Raw genomic sequence first — 16960 nt, forward strand, 5'->3', positions numbered from 1 at the left:
ATAAATGAGAAGTTTTGCCTTTTTAAAATATTTTCAAGTTTTATGTTAATGTTGCTATCCAAAAATAGCAAGGGAAAAAACTTACCTATCATAAAAAAAGGAAACTGAATAGAGAAACTGAGTTCTCTAGCTTTTGCCACATATTAACTATGTGACCTTGGACAAATTCCTCTGGCCCTCAATTTTTTCAACTACAAAATGAAAGGTTTGCACTAGATGACTTCTAAGATCTCATCCAATGCTAAGTCTATACATTCATAGTTATATGCCACATTGTGGGAAAAATTATTCTGACAATACCTGTGAGTAGTGGACAACATTTCATTTCACTTAGGCTAGGACAATACAAACAACAACAGTACACAGTGGTCTTTTCAAAAGAAGAGTATATGATATGAGGCAAATCTGATATGCAAAATATATTCTCCCTAAAAACAAATTATTACTAATTTTTAGAAATAAAGATAGAAATAATGATGTTTAGTCATAGATTATATGAAATGTTTACTTTAACAGTTCACAAACTAAATAACAACAACAACAACAACAAAAACATGAGTTCAGTGTCGTAAATAATGCTTCAGAAATGCAAATTTCAACAACCCCCTGGTTTGGGAGAGTCTCATGAGTCATTGTGGTCAAAATAATTTCTTACCTGATTGTCAAACCTCAAGGGATAAGACTCAATTTTGCTAAGTATATGCACAGAGGAGAGGTATATAGTCTGTTGTTTGGTCCTTACTGAAACTTTTCCAATTTGATAGGACTTCCTAGATCTTAATCTTCAAGAACCCAAATCCTACCTGAAGTAGAACTTCTTCATGGTTTTATATAAACATATATAGGTTTGAAAAAATATGTTATGTTTGGATATATAAATATATATGAATACATATATATTTATATATCCAAACATAACATATTTTATGCATATATATGTATAAATATATATATTTAAAATGCACAAATATATTCAATATGTCTGTTGAGGAATTGCATAAATTTAAGATTTAATACATTATTTAGAATTAAAAAGGACCTAAATGCTCATCTAATCTAAAACTTTCATTTTCAGATTCAGAAACTAGGGTTCAGGGAATTTAAGGAACTTATTCAAAACCACACAGTTAAGTTTCAAAGTCGAAATTTGAACACAGGTTTTCTAAAACCAAAACCCCAGGCTATCATCCTTTCTATAAAAGTAATGAATGTTGCTGTCAGAATTTATCTGCAACTGTCTCCAACTCTCACATACAACTCACATGTTCTTGTAACACTCTCATCCCTTCCTTGATCCCATACCTAAATGAAGTCTAGTGTATAACTAGCACATTTTTTTTTTGTTAATTGACTTTTTCCTCTATTAACTTCCTCCCTCTTTCTATAATCTTAAATTCCTTTCCTCCCCCACATTTTTCCCAATTGTCTCTACCTATCAGGGCTGTAGAATAGCCTTGGTTCTTCAAAAGCTTGGCAAAAGTGATTTCATTAGCAGGCAGTCCACCTGAAGAAGCTGAAAATAGGAACACTCCAACCTTAGAGCGTGAAGCCATCCCTGGAACAAGCAAAAAGAAAAAGAAGAAAAGGAGGAGAGAGAAAGAAAAGGAGAGAGGAGAAGGAGGAAGAGAAGAAGAGAGGGAGGAGAAGGAAGGAGAAGGAGAAAAAGGAGGAGAAGAAGAAGGAGAAAGAGATTAGTGAGAAATAATGTCTTTACATAATCAAAAGAAAATGAACAATAATACTTTTTAAATGGATTCTTTCTTACCTGACCGGACAGGGTAACGGCCTGTCAAGAAAGCCGCTCTACTTGGTGTACAAAGTGGAGATGCGGCTAAATGCTGAGTGAATTTCACTCCCCCTTTGGCTATTCTATCAATATTAGGAGTTCTAGGGGAAGGAAAAGAATAATATTATAATTGCCCCAAAATTGAAGCTTTTTAATTATAATTATACCTAACATTTATATAGCACTTAAAATTTACAAAGTATTGCATATATGTTACTTCAATTGATCTTCACAACTCTGAGTCAAGTGCTATTTTACCAGTATGTCTAAGACAGGACTTGAATTTAAAAGTTTTACTTACTCCAAGTTTAGCACTATGTCCACTGTGCCACACAGCTGCCCTATTATAGGTTTAATAATTAATACTGATTTTTAAATGAATATTTACCTTCTGCTACATAAAATAGAGACACTAATAAGGGATATGTTATTATTATTTGTTTATCTTTATACAAGAATCACAGAAGTCTTCATTTTAACTGTGCTTACTTGTAAATACACTTTCAAGATGCCATAAATGAAATCTAAGTGTTCAAGGTATCATTTCTCTGTCAATTAGCATTCTAACAGCTTCCTTCTGAATGAACTGGAGAGTCAAAACTACCTAAACATTACACCTCCTTTACTCCTCTTCACTCATAATTTTGCTTCCTATCACTTTGATTTTACATAATATCCTTACAGAAGAAAATTGTAGACATTTAATTAATTCCTTGCTTAAATTATTTTTGTTTCTTGCCAGTATCTGTCCAGCTTAGATTGCAAAGTCTAAGAGGGCAGAACCTGTATTTGCTAATTCTGAAACATAGTATTTGCCATAGCCAATGGAAAGGGGGAAAAATGGGCAATGAACTAATATTTTAAAGAAGAAATGGTGAATTTGAAAGTAAGGAAAAGCAGAGAATTAGATTAATCCTGAAGTGTAATTTTCTCATTACAAAGTTTCTTTTCTAGGAACATCTGTACCTTGTCTTTTCAAACAACTAAGGGAGTGATAGGAAGTGAGGTTAGGGACTGCCAGTCTTTTCTTTCCTTATTAGGGGACTGATTATAGTTAATGATACTACTTTGATTTTCTTACAAAAGCACAGAGCAGGTGCATCACATAATTTTTGGTTTTGGACTAAATAAATACCAAGAAAATGTGAGGGAGGGAAATTTCAAGGAAAAAAAAAAACTAATATAGATGACCCAGATAAGTAAAATTTCTAATAAAGAAAGAAACATCTTATAAACTTTAAAAAACACCCCAGATGGACGCCAAATCAAAGATGAATAAATCACAAAAGTATAAAACAATGATATGCAATTGAATTAAAACTGTGAGAAATAAGAGTGGCAAATCCAAAAATATTTATGAAGAAAATTTTCAACATTTAAAAGTTTTCTTTCGAATATATGTTTTAAATGTGAAAAGCGTTTGTAATCATGTCCCTCAAACTATAACAAAAGGCAGTATTACTTTAAAAAAAAAAAAAAAAAAAAAAAAAAGCAAGTTACTCCAGGCAGCTAGGTGGTGCATTAAATAGAGCATAAGCCTGAAGTCAGGAGGACCTGAGTTCAAATTTGACCCCACACACTTAACATTTCCTAGGTGTGTGACCCTGGGCAAGACACTTAACTCCACTTGCCTCAGGGGGAAAAAAAAGGCAAGTTATTCAAGAAAAACAAAATTTATATGTGCACAATGTTCTCTTGGTGTAGAAATACTTTCTTCTCTATACATCAGTTTTTTTTTTTTTTTAAGATTTTTCTCCTTCCTTTCATCCTTTCATCTTTCCTCCTTCCCTCCCTCCTTTGTTCTCAAATTCTCTCCTTCCTTCTTTCCTTCCTTCCTTCTTTCCTTTTTTCCTTCTTTTTTTGCTTAAAGAATAAGGCGTCTATTGAAACACTTATTAGAAACAAGACACCAGATTCAACTTCAAAGTCTATGATGTTTTATTGAGAGGGAAGGATGCAGTCTTCCATTCTCATGAGAAATGGGCACATATTCCTGAGAGAGTGTGTTGTGTATGCACAAATGCACAAGAAAAAGATTTTTTAGGTTTGTCTCCTCCCTGTCCCCTCCCACTAACTTTTAATTGGGTAGAGGAATAGTTCTTGGTACCTTCCCACCATGAATGTCCTCTTCCTCATCCCACTGGGTCTACATTTGGGTTATGTTTTTCCTTGGGCAGAGAAGATACTATGCACGAGCCTAGTTCAGCAAGTGCCATAAAGAAAAGCTTTTCCCCAATCATTGACCCTGGTCAGTTTATTCTAATTTCTAGCTGGGACATCTTTATCAAAAAGCCAAGTTATTTTCTCCTTCTGAAAACTCATTGGTCAGTGATACTTATTATCTTATATTACAACATTGTAATATTGAAACATTCTTTTGGAAATCTTGTAACATTCTGTGGAATACTAGCTTGCCTGCTCAAGGTTTCTGATGAAATTAATTTTAACCATTCTGTGGAAATTTAAGTCTAGTTTGTGGATCACACACTGGAAGCAGGATAGCTATGCTATATTTTATTTCTAAGGTAATAATATAAAATACATGATACTAAACACTTACCTCGACCACATCCCTTTCTCAGCTCTGATTCTATGGTTTGCAGGCCCTTTGAAAAGATGGTAGTATAACAACACCCTCACTGTTGGTCAGTGAAAAATAGTAGGGGTTGTGGGAAGGGGAAAAAGGAGCAGACATTAAAGGTAAGAATTGAGTGGGACTATCCAGCAATGTAGTACTGCTAGATACGCCAGATTTTTAAAAAAAAATGACTGGAGGTATGTGTGGGGGGAAGACATGGAAAAAATAGGGGGAAAAGGAAGATAAAAGGAAAGGGAAAAAAAGGCAAAGGAGATTTTTTAGATTTTTCCCTTCCATATATTACACAACAGAATGTATAACACACAGAAATGGTAGAACGAATAATGGAAAATAGAAATGCTTCCTTACTAGAATTCTTCCTACAGATGTAAATTACATATATGTATATATGTATGTATATGCGTTCTTGCTAATCACATTCTAACTCCCATATACATACTTATATTTAAATATATATCCAAATAAAAATCTACATATATAATAACAAATGGAAGAGCATTATTACTATGGTTACCTAAATATAATAGATGTGGCCTATATTCCATGGTTCTAAAACCATGGAATATAGGCCACATCTATTATATTTCAAGGAAGAAATTCATTGAATACACATACATACACATACACATACTTGTGTATGTATGTACATGTATATATACATACAAATATATATATATATATATAATATATATATATACACACAATCACTTATACAGAACTTCTATTATTGAACCTTAGAGTTGTGTTTCCATAGCATCCAGGATCTCCAATGCCAAGGTCATCTGCCATTGCTATAATAATGTTGGGTTTTGAAACTTCATCACTGTTGACGCTGCCATAGAATAATATCAGAAGTAAAAGCATCTTCATCTTTCTGTAAAGAGTAAATAAACAAAAGAAGAATAAAGAATGAGAGGATGGTTTTGTTTTATTTTTCCTGACTAACTCGAATTCTTTTTAGCTATGGAAGCAAATCGTTGAAACAAAAATTAAAAAAAAATTCCCAGCTTGTCAACTGATGATCATATCTGCTGCAAGGAGACATTGTCAAAGGTGATGTACAAAGATATTGGTTTCTCTTCTGGGTATTTGTCTTCTGAATATTTTGCTTTTGATGAAAACCATTCATCTCCCATTTTTATTTTTGAAAAATGAAAGAGATATTGTTCTTTAGGAGAAAAAAGGTATATGCTCACCTACTATTTTTTTTGGTATTGAAAATCAATCATTTTGATGATATAAAATAAATGTTCTTGATTGATGGCAAAAGCAAATATTTTATTGAAAGAAGATAGTTTTATCCGTGTTCTTAACAAAGCACCCATTAACTTCCTCTCTCCCCAAGTAGATAAACATAAATACATCAATTATAAAAATCTTTTGATATTCAGAGTAAACTAATTTCAAACATATGATGAGTAATTCAGTTTGATAATGACATACAAAAGTCAATGAACAAAAAAACAACAACAACAACAACAACAACAAAAAAAAAAAAAACCCAACTCTGTTCAATAGGATAAATTAGTTTCAAGCAATAGAACATAAAGTTCAGTCAGTCACCAGCTGCCTCTTGGACATCTCACAGGCCTCTCAAACTCAGTATGTTCAATATAGAACTCATTATCTTATTCTAAAATGCATTCTTCTTCTTGATTTCCCTATCTCTGTCAAGAATACCACCATATTTCCAGTGATCTAAGTTCCCAACCTATAAGTCATTCATTAATCCTCATTCTTCTTCACTCCAGATCTCTAATCAGCTGCAAAATCAGCTGCAAAAATGTTTTATTTCCCTGACTTTTTCTCACATCTGTATTAGTTTCTATACTCATATGGCAACTCTGATTCAGGCCCTTATTACTTCTCATCTGGGCTATGGGAAAAAAATCCAAATTTTCAGTTCAAAGTGTTTTCCTTGATTTTTGTCTCTCCTTCTCTAATCTATCCTACTATACCCAGTCACCTAGTACCAAAGTGCTATTCCTAAAGCACAAATCTGATCATGCCACTCTCCTATCAAACTTATGTGACTCATTTCTAGAATGCTGATTCTAAAAAAAACCTCTTCTCTTTGACACTTAGCTCTTCACATCCTGTCTCCAATCTATCTCCCTAGCCTTACTATACAATACCTCCCTTTTCCATACTCTATGGTTTACTTAAAATTATTTTTTTGCTTTTCTTCATAGATGACACTGTATAACCTGATTCCATACAAAGGTATGGACTGTCCTTCATTCTTAGAATGTGTTCACTCCTATTCTCTACCTCTTAGAATCCTATATTTCTTTTCAAAGCTCAGCTGAAATTCTGTCTACTATATGAGATTTTGCCAGGTAATTCCAGTTGCTAGTGATTTCCACCTAAAAATAAAGTTGTATTCATTTTAGACACACACACACACATATGTAAAATGTACTTTTAAATATATACACACTACTGCATGTTGTCCCCTTCTTCAGGACAGAAAATGTTACATTTTTGTCTTCATATCTCTAATGCCCATTATATTGTAAAAGCTTAAGAAATGCTTGCTGATTGTTTGTATGTATGGAATTTATCATGCCATCTGACACTTAGTAGGCAATGAATCAATAAATGTTTGAAGATTTATTGATCACAATGGTAAACAATATTATGACTTTTTGTTCTTAGAATCCTTCAAATATAATCTGTGGCCTTACTAAAATATAGAGAAGCAAAAAGGATATTTTGCTCTCCCTCACCCTATCCAGTATTTAAAAAGAAATTATATAACAGACTTATATGTATATATGCATATGCAAATGCATATCTACATATATATATATATATATATATATATATATATAGAGAGAGAGAGAGAGAGAGAGAGAGAGAGAGAGAGGTACAGAGAAAGTTAGGAGGTACCTGAGTAGTTATGAATGGGTAAATATTTAACAATAAACCTGGGGAGGGTGGGGGGGGAGAAGATGTACAAATGACACTTTTAATTTGAATCTGCATTATTAGCATTTTCTTCACTTCTTATATGCAAACAACAACACAATAAGTCAAGCCCCAATCTCTGGCATTTGCTAATTTCTAAAGTATAAATATTCATATTAAAGATTTGACAATAAGCTCTCTTATACCAAATTGGCTAGAGCAGACCCCTGCCTTAGTAAATAGCTCTATCACAATTTGTATTGTTCTCTAGTTTTTTATCTGTATATAGTGTTTCCCTTCAAAATTTCTAAAAGGAGGGACCATAGCATAGAATTTGTTTCGGTTGCCCATAGTATTTTAGGTACTCAGTACATATCTATTAAAATATGACAAATATTTGAAATAAGGGTGTCTTCTCCATTGAAAGTCAGGTAACATGAAGGGTGGAGCCAAGATGACAGAGAAAGCACACACGACTTTCTAAGCTCCTCTCTTACCTTCACTATCAATATTATATTCAGCCTCAAAAATAGGCTTGACTGCTACAACTCCTAAAGATTAGAAGTACATCAACTCACAAGTCAAAGATTATCTGGAATCTCACCAGAAAAGGTTAGTCCTCGGGGCCAGGGAGAGGATCAGTGCAAACAGGGAGAGAACTAGAAGCAGTGGCGCACCAAACCAGAAGTGAGAGCACAGATCACAGCACAAGCTTGCAGCCGCAAACCACGTATGGGGCTTTTCCTTAGGGTAGTTGCGAACCTGCACGGCAGGAGGGCACAGCCCAGTTTAGCCTCTAATCTGCCCAGTGTGGGGGCTCTGCTTGGGGCTATAATAGAGCTTTGCATCTGGGCAGAGACTTCTTGGAAGAGACTTCCTGGCAGAGACTCCAGGTCCGAGCTGGGCTATTCACTGGTCAGCTGCTAATACCCACAGCCCCACAAGGAAGGGGCTCTGGCCTGAGGCAGTGACACTTTCACCACTTAGTCTCTAGACCTTAAGGCAGTCACTAATCCACACAGCTCAACTGGGCACTTCCATGGCTCAGCCAGTGCTAAATCACCTCCAGTTGGCGGAAGGGGAAACTTTCACTCAGAGCACTCCCATACCTTGGAGCCAGAAGCCGGTTTACATCTCTCCCTGCTCTACAGAGGAAGCTGGTAACCCCCTTGCCCTGAAGGCATATCCTAACGGCTTTAAAAAATGAATAAAAAAATGAAAAGGACAATGGACAGTTTCTATACAGAAAAAGAGCAGGTCTACAAACCCAAAGAGACTAATAGCAAACAGTCACCAGACAATACCCCGAAGGGGAATGTTACCTGTCCCCTCTTACATAACACTCTCATAGAAGAGACCATTAAAAGTCTCAAAAGAGAGTTAGAAGAAAAATGGGGAAAGGAAAGAGAAGCTTTGCAAGAAAGCAACAACTTCCTGAAATATGAATAGGAAAAGGTAAAAAATTCTCAGGAAAGTGCAGGGAAACAAAATTTGTGAATTGGAAAAAGTAAAAATATCTCTGGAAAGTAAGATTTGTGAATTGGAAAAGACAAAGAATTCACAAGAAAGTAGGATCTGTGAATTGGAAAAAAAAAATAATTCACTAAAAAAAAAAAAATTAATGAAATGGAAAAAAATTCCATAGAGCAAAACAATCATTTAAAAACTCAATTGGACATATACAGAAAGAAATAAAAAAGCTAATGAAGAAAATAATTCATTAAAAATCAGAACTGAACAAATAAAAACTAATGATTCATTGAGACAGCAAGAATCAGCCAAGCAAAACCAAAAAAAAAAAAAGATAAATTGGAAAAAAAACATGAAATATCTACTTGGAAAAATGACAGACCTTGAAAATAGATATAGGAGAGTTAATCTGAGGATTATTGGACTTTCCAAAAATTATGATGAACAAAAGAGCCTAGATACTATTTTATAAGAAATCATCAAAGAAAACTGTTCAGAGGTATTAGAACCAGAAGGTAAAATATGCATTGAAAGAATTCATCAAACACCTTCTGGAAAAGACCCTAAAATAAAAACTCCAAGAAATATTGTGGCCAAATTTCAGAATTATCAGATTAAGGAAAAAAATTTATAAGCAGTCAGAAAAAAACAATTTAAATACCGAGGTGCCACAATAAGGATCACCCAAGATCTGCCTGCCTCCACATTAAAGATCGAAGGGTCTGGAATCTGATATTCCAAAAGGCAAAAGAACTTGGAATGCATCCAAGAATAAACTACCCAGTTAAGCTGAGCATTTTCTTTAGGGAAGAAGATGGACATTTAATGAAACAAATGAATTCCATTTGTTTCTAAAGAAAAAACCAGAACTAAACAAAAAATTTGATCTACAACCACAGGATTCAAGAGATGCAGAAAAGGTAAAAGGAACTCTTGACAATTGTATTTCTGTTGTGGATATACAAAAAGACTACATGTATAATTTGATTTTACTGATATAACATTAAAAAAGGGAAGTAGAAGTGGAAAAGAGATAATGTCAGAAAAGGGGGAAAGGAGGAATAAAAAGAGGGAAACTACATCCTACAAAGAGGCAAAGGAAACTTATCATATCTGAGGGAACTCAGAGAGGGGGAAGAACATTGTGTGAATCTTACTCTCATCAGAGTTGGCTCAAAAAGAAAATAATTGACATACTTGTTTTACAGAAAATCTTCTTTCATCTCATTAAAAAGGGGGAGAGGAAAAGGGAAAAGAAAAAGAGTAATAAGGGAACGGTACAAGGAAGAAGAGATTCAAAGCGGGGGGAGAGGGATCCTAAAGAGGGTGAGCGTCATGATGCAAGTGGGGCACATAAGTTTAAAACTGGGAAAGAGGGTTGGGGGGGCAAGAAAAAGAAAAGCATAATCTGGGGATATTAGGATGGCAGGAAATACAGAATTAGTAATTTTAACTGTAAATATGAATGGGATGAATTCTCCCATAAAGAGGTGGTGGATAGCAGACTGGATCAAAAATCAGAACCCTACAATATGTTGTTTACAGGAAACACATTTAAAAGGGAGATACATACAGAGTAAAGGTAAAAGACTGGAGCAGAATCTATTATGCTTCAGGTGAAGTCAAAAAAGCAAGGGTAGCCATCCTTATCTCAGATGAAGCAAATGCAAAAATTGATTTAATGAAAAGAGATAAGGAAGGAAACTATATCTTGCTAAAGGGTAGCATAGACAACAAAGCAATATCAATACTAAACATATATGCACCAAGTGGTATAGCATCTAACTTCCTAAAGGAGAAGTTAAGAGAGTTGCAAGAAGAAGTAGACAGCAAAACTGTAATAGTGGGAGATCTCAACCTTGCACTTTCAGAATTAGACAAATCAAACCACAAAACAAATAAGAAAATAAAAAGGTTAACAGAATATTAGAAAAATTAGGTATGACAGATCTTTGGAGAAAACTGAATGGAGATAGAAAGGAATATACTTTCTTCTCAGCAGTTCATGGAACCTATTCAAAATTGACCATATATTAGGACATAAAGACTTCAAAATTAAATGCAAGAAGGTTGAAATAGTAAATGCTTTCTTTTCAGATCACAGTGCAATAAAAACTACATTCAACAAAAAGTTAGGGCTAAATATACCAAAAAGTAATTGGAAACTAAACAATCTCATCTTAGAGATTGGGTGAAACAGCAAACTATAAACACAATTAATAATTTCACTCAAGATAATGACAACGATGAGACATCATATCAAAATTTTTGGGATGCAGCCAAAGTGGTATAAGAGGAAATTTTATATACTTAGAGGCTTACTTGAATAAAATAGAGAAAGAGAAGATCAATGAATTGGGCTTGCAACTAAAAAAACTAGAAAAAGACCAAATTAAAACCCCCCAATCTAATATTAAATTTGAAATTCTAAAATTAAAAGGAGAAATTAAGAATATTGAAAGTAAAAAAAAAGTCTTTAACTAATTAATAAAACTAAGAGTTAGTTCTATGAAAAAAACAATAAAATAGATAAGCCTTTGGTAAATTAAGATTAGAAAAAGGAGGGAGGAAAATCAAATTAGTAGTCTTAAAAATGAAAAGGGAGAACTTTCCACCAATGAAGAGGAAATTAGAGAAATAATAATGAGTTACTTTGCCCAACTTTATGCCAATAAATTTGATAACCTAAGTGAAATGGATGACTACCTTCAAAAACATAGACTTTCCAGATTAACAAAGGAGGAAGTAAATTGCTTGAATAGTCCCATGTCAGAAAAAGAAATAGAACAAGCTATTAATCAACTCCCTAAGAAAAAATCCCCAGGACCAGATGGATTTACATGTAAATTCTACCAAACATTTAAAGAACAATTGGCCCCAATGCTATATAAATTATTTGATAAAATAGGAAATGAAGGAGTCCTACCAAATTCCTTTTAAGACACAAACATAGTACTGATACCTAAACCAGGTAGGTTGAAAACAGAGAAAGAAAATTATAGACCAATCTCCCTAATGAATATTGATGCTAAAATCTTAAATAAATTATTAGCAAAAATACTACAGAATATCATCCCCAGGATAATACACTATTATCAAGTAGAATTTATACCAGGAATGTAGGGTTGGTTCAATATTAGGAAAACTATCAATATAATTGGCCATGTTAATAACCAAATTAACAAAAACCATATGATCATCTCAATAGATGCAGAAAAGGTATTTGATAAAATCCAACATCCATTCCTATTAAAAAACACTTGAGAGTATAGGAATAAATAATAATAAAATAATCAGCAGCATCTATTTAAAACCATCAGTAAGCATCATATGTAATGGGGAAAAACTGCAACCATTCCCAATAAAATCAGGAGTGAAACAAGGTTGCCCACTATCACCGTTACTATTCAATATTGTATTAGAAATGCTAGCTTTGGCAATAAGAGTTGAGAAAGAGATTAAAGGAATTAGAGTAGGCAATGAGGAAACCAAATTATCACTCTTTGCTGATGATATGATGGTTTACTTAGAGAACCCCAGAGATTCTACTAAAAAGTTATTAGAAATAATCCAAACTTTAGCAAAGTTGCAGGATACAAAATAAACCCACATAAATCATCAGCATTCTTATATATCTCTAACAAAATCCAGCAGTCAGAGTTACAAAGAGAAGTTCCATTTAAAGTAACTACTAATAGTATAAAATACTTAGGAATCTATCTGCCAAGGAAAAATCAGAAACTTTATGAGCAAAACTACAAAATACTTTTCACACAAATTAAGTCTGATCTAACCAATTGGAGAAAATATTAAATGCTCTTGCATAGGGCGAGCAAATATAATAAAGATGACAATACTACCTAAACTAATCTATTCCTTTAGCACTATACCAAACTCCCAAAAAACTATTTTAATGACCTAGAAATAATAACAACCAAGTTCATATGGAAAAACAAAAGGTCAAGAATTTCAAGGGAATTAATGAAAAAAAAAAAAAAATCAAATGAAGGTGGCTTAGCTGTACCAGATCTAAAATTATATTATAGAGCAGCACTTACCAAAACCATTTGGTATTGGCTAAGGAATAGATTGGTTGATCAGTGGAATAGGTTAGGTTCAAAGGACAAAACAGTCAATAACTATAGCAATCTAGTGTTTGACAAACCCAAGGACCCCTTTTGGGATAAGAACTTACTGATTGACAAAAATTGCATAGGAAACTAGTATGGCAGAAACTAGGCATCGACCCACACTTAACACCATACCAAGATAAGGTCAAATGGGTTCATGACCTAAACATAAAGAATGAAATTATAAATAAATTAGAGGAACACAGGACAGTTTACCTCTTAGACCTGTGGAAGAGGAAGGAATTTATCACCAGAAAAGAACTAGAGATCATTACTGATCACAAAATAGAAAATTTTGATTATATCAAACTGAAAAGTTTCTGTACAAACAAAACGAATGTAGACAAGAGTAGAAGGGAAGCAATAAACTGGGAAAATATTTTTACAGTCAAAAGTTCTGATAAAGGACTCATTTCCAAAATATATAGAGAATTGACTCTAATTTATAAGAAATCAAACCATTCTCCAATTGATAAATGGTCAAAGGATAAGATGAAGAAATTGAAACTATTTCTAACCATATGAAAAGATGCTCCAAGTCATTATTAATCAGAAAAATGCAAATTAAGACAACTCTGAGATACCACTACGCACCTGTCAGACTGGCTAGAATGACAGGGAAAGATAATGCGGAATGTTGGAGGGGATGTGGGAAAACAAGGACACTAATACATTGTTAATGGAATTGTGAATACATCCAACCATTCTGGAGAGCAATTTGGAACTATGCTCAAAAAATTATCAAACTGTGCATATATCCTTTGATCCAGCAGTGTTACTACTGGGCTTATATTCCAAAGAGATCATAAAGAAGGGAAAGGGATCTGTATGTGCACAAATGTTTGTGGCAGCCCTCTTTGTAGTGGCGAGAAACTGGAAATTGAGTAGATGCCCATCAATTGGAAAATGATTGAATAAATTGTGGTATATGAATATTATGGAACATTATTGTTTGGTAAGAAATGACCAACAGGATGATTTCAGAAAGGCCTGGAGAGACTTACACGAACTGATGCTGAGTGCAATGAGCAGGGCCAGGAGATCATTATATACTTCAACAACAATACCATATGATGACCAATTCTGATGGACCTCGCCATCCTCAGCAATGAGATGAACCAAATCAGTTCCAATAGAGCAGCAATGAACTGAACCAGCTATGCCCAGAGAAAGAACTCTGGGAGATGACTAAGAACCATTGCATTGAATTCCCAATCCCTATATTTTTGCCTGCCAGCATTTTGGATTTCCTTCACAGGCTAATTGTACAGTATTAGTATACTGTATTACAATATATTTCAGAGTCCAATTCTTTTTGTACAGCAAAATAATGGTTTGGTCATGTAAAAAAAAAGTCAGGTAACACTTATATAACCAAATTGTTAATAATATGGATAACCTATACCCTCTTAGATAGCATAGGCCTGCAGTAAAAAGGATCATCACTATCACCACCATGACAATCAACAATAAAGCTTCTTTGAATTCCTGTACCTCAGAATATAACCAAGTGTTCAGATTAGCCTACTGTTAATGTCTGAGGTTTGTATCTTTTTTTTTCTTAAAAATTCCTAAGATGTTTGGGGCAATCAAGGAATAAAATCGATACTTTTATAATCATGCCAAAGTGTAAAAATTCCATATGAAACAACATGCAGATTTAAATAGGAGATAAATTTAATCCTGCATACAGATATGTTCTGTGACATCTTTAGAAAAGAACCAGATTGCTAAATTAGCTTTTTCATAATCATCAAATATCAGTTGTAGAGTGCTGAAACTCTTGAGTTTATGCACCGAGGTCCAGACAACCGAGCACTTAAGGTTAATTACTGATTGGACAATACTCTATAAGCATAATCTTGGAAAATGGCCCTTCCCACTATCCTGTATTGGCTTGATAATTGTTGTATGCAGAGAATTGTAGAAGGGACTAGGGAGTGGAGTAATTCTAGCCAGGGTCACTTTGGCGGTAGATGAGGAAGAAGGAGGTCATGGAGATTCTGCGTCCATCCAATTCAATCCTACCTCTAAAGACCAAGAATAAAGACCGAGGACTTTAGCTTATCCTGACTCCAGCTGATTTTAAGGTATCCAGGGTACTAACACGGTCATCACAATCAGTTATTACTAAATGCTGGTGCTTTTCTAATTTTCATATTTTAAAGTCTAACAACACATATTTTCTAGTTGTACTTTTCTACTGCTCACCTTATTCTATCAATATATTTGACAATTTTCTCAATCACTGGATTTTCTCCAATTAATTCTTTCTGGAGGAAACACACAACTTGGAGACATTTCAAAAGATAAATTATTTCCAGAAAGTAATTACAAATTCAAGTGTTTAGTGTATAAGTGTACATCTGAGTTTTCAACAGAGAAAACACATTTTCTTCAAAATGCTTGCTTATTGTCACTTTAGAGATACAAATTTGCTAAAATAACTCAATAGAGATTTGCTTGTTTGTTTTTTCCCCTTCTAATTACTAAACTTCCAAATGTTGGAAGTGGGTTGCATAAGATGACCTCTCAAATCCCTTCTAATCATGAGGTCCTATAATTCTAGTTATTTTTGATGAAGAGTGATATCTTGGATTGTGGCTTAGTGGAGGGGAAGAGAAAGGGGAATCTTGGTTCTGCATAGTATTGTGAAACTATTATGTAATTCAGTAAATTGTGTAATTCAGTAATGTACCCGGGCTCTTACTGACATTTTTTTAGTAATACTTTTCAAAAACATGTAGATTCTATTGTGATAAATAAAATACAAATTCATGGCAACATTATTACTATACATATTCTTAATAAACATATACTATTACCATGTGAGAGTCTGCAAAATTTGTTAACATATTAAAAAGTGCTTGAAAGTACTGACATATATTATGGATAAAAGTGGGAATCAGTGATTATACAGAACTAAATAATTATTCCAAAAAGTAATTTAAAAAAGCTTTTAAAGTAAACTCAGGTAGAAAATGAAAAAAAGGAAAAGTACAATAAAAACACTACTAGATTTGAAGGCAAAGGACCTGTATTCAATACCAGCTTTCCTATTTACTTTGGATAAGTCATTTAAATTTTCTGGTCTTCATTTTCTTTTTCTGTAAAATCAGGAAGTAGTACTAGATTATTTTTAATATCTTTCTAAACTTATGATACTATGAAATAGAGAGTACAATGTAGTTATGATCTCATAGACATCAAAGCAGGGTTCATGAACCTTTAAGTACAAAAAAATTTAGAAGAAAAGAAAAGGAGAAAAAAAAAGAGAAAAATAAAATATTTTAAGTCCCTAGCTGCAATATTTACATTGTATTTTTTTTCCAGAGTACCAGAAACAACAGAAGGCCCTTAGAACTATAATACAGTGAAATATGGTACAAAAGATTATCTCCATGGTCAGATGGGAATCACTCAACACTGGCAAGTGAATTGAAATGAAGGTGATTGTCATTGGAGCTATTTAACTGGCAAGCCCAAGGATGACTAAATATAAATGAGATTTACTTTTACAAAGGCATCTCTGAAACAGGTATGATACACTTTATGAACATCTTGCATGAAGATTCTGACAGAGTTCAGGTCAGCCTCCAAGGAATTATAATCATAATCATTAACATCATGAAAACACAAAACAACTATTTATTTAACATCAACTATTTGTAAGGAATTGTAGTCAAAGCAAGTTAGAAGTGTTTATAAAATAAATAAAAAGTTAACATGCCATCAAGGAAAGATTTATAGTCAATAGCTCTCATAAACAAGTATAAGGATAAGGTATAACCACATTCCTCATTTTAATTTAACACCTGAGGGAATTGTTAATACAGAAAAAAATATTCTGTGCAGTGGGAGCTCAGGCACAGCAGCTTAGAGTCACCTGCTCCCCATCAATACCACTATGAGAGAGTTCTTAGAAGCATTGCATAAAGGACAGGGTCAAAAGTTATATAAAGGGGTTGTGTTATGTAAGTTAAAAGTTATATAAGGTTACAATCTGATGATCAATATGAATCAACCCTTGCTGGTCAATTTGTTCTAGGAGTGTCAAAATGGGTT

The 16960-nt window shown here is 33.6% G+C and overlaps 1 protein-coding gene across 5 annotated transcripts in view; it reads right to left on the reverse strand.

Annotated features, from left to right (window-relative positions):
* STS (steroid sulfatase) overlaps window positions 1–16960 on the reverse strand; it is a 203592-nt gene that overhangs the window by 136398 nt on the left and 50234 nt on the right. For 4 of the 5 annotated variants that reach the window (XM_031959029.1, XM_023500348.2, XM_031959025.1 and 1 more), the window contains 3 exons: window positions 5119–5259; window positions 1766–1887; window positions 1433–1555 (listed from right to left, as the gene is read on the reverse strand). In XM_031959029.1, the coding sequence (XP_031814889.1) occupies window positions 1433–1555; window positions 1766–1887; window positions 5119–5259 (386 nt within the window). Of the gene's footprint in view, window positions 1–1432; window positions 1556–1765; window positions 1888–4346; window positions 4393–5118; window positions 5260–16960 lie in introns of those variants that run through there. The other variant, XM_031959028.1, reaches the window with a different exon arrangement.

Source organism: Sarcophilus harrisii, chromosome 3 (genome assembly GCF_902635505.1).
Source record: "Sarcophilus harrisii chromosome 3, mSarHar1.11, whole genome shotgun sequence".
Lineage (NCBI taxonomy): Eukaryota > Metazoa > Chordata > Mammalia > Dasyuromorphia > Dasyuridae > Sarcophilus > Sarcophilus harrisii.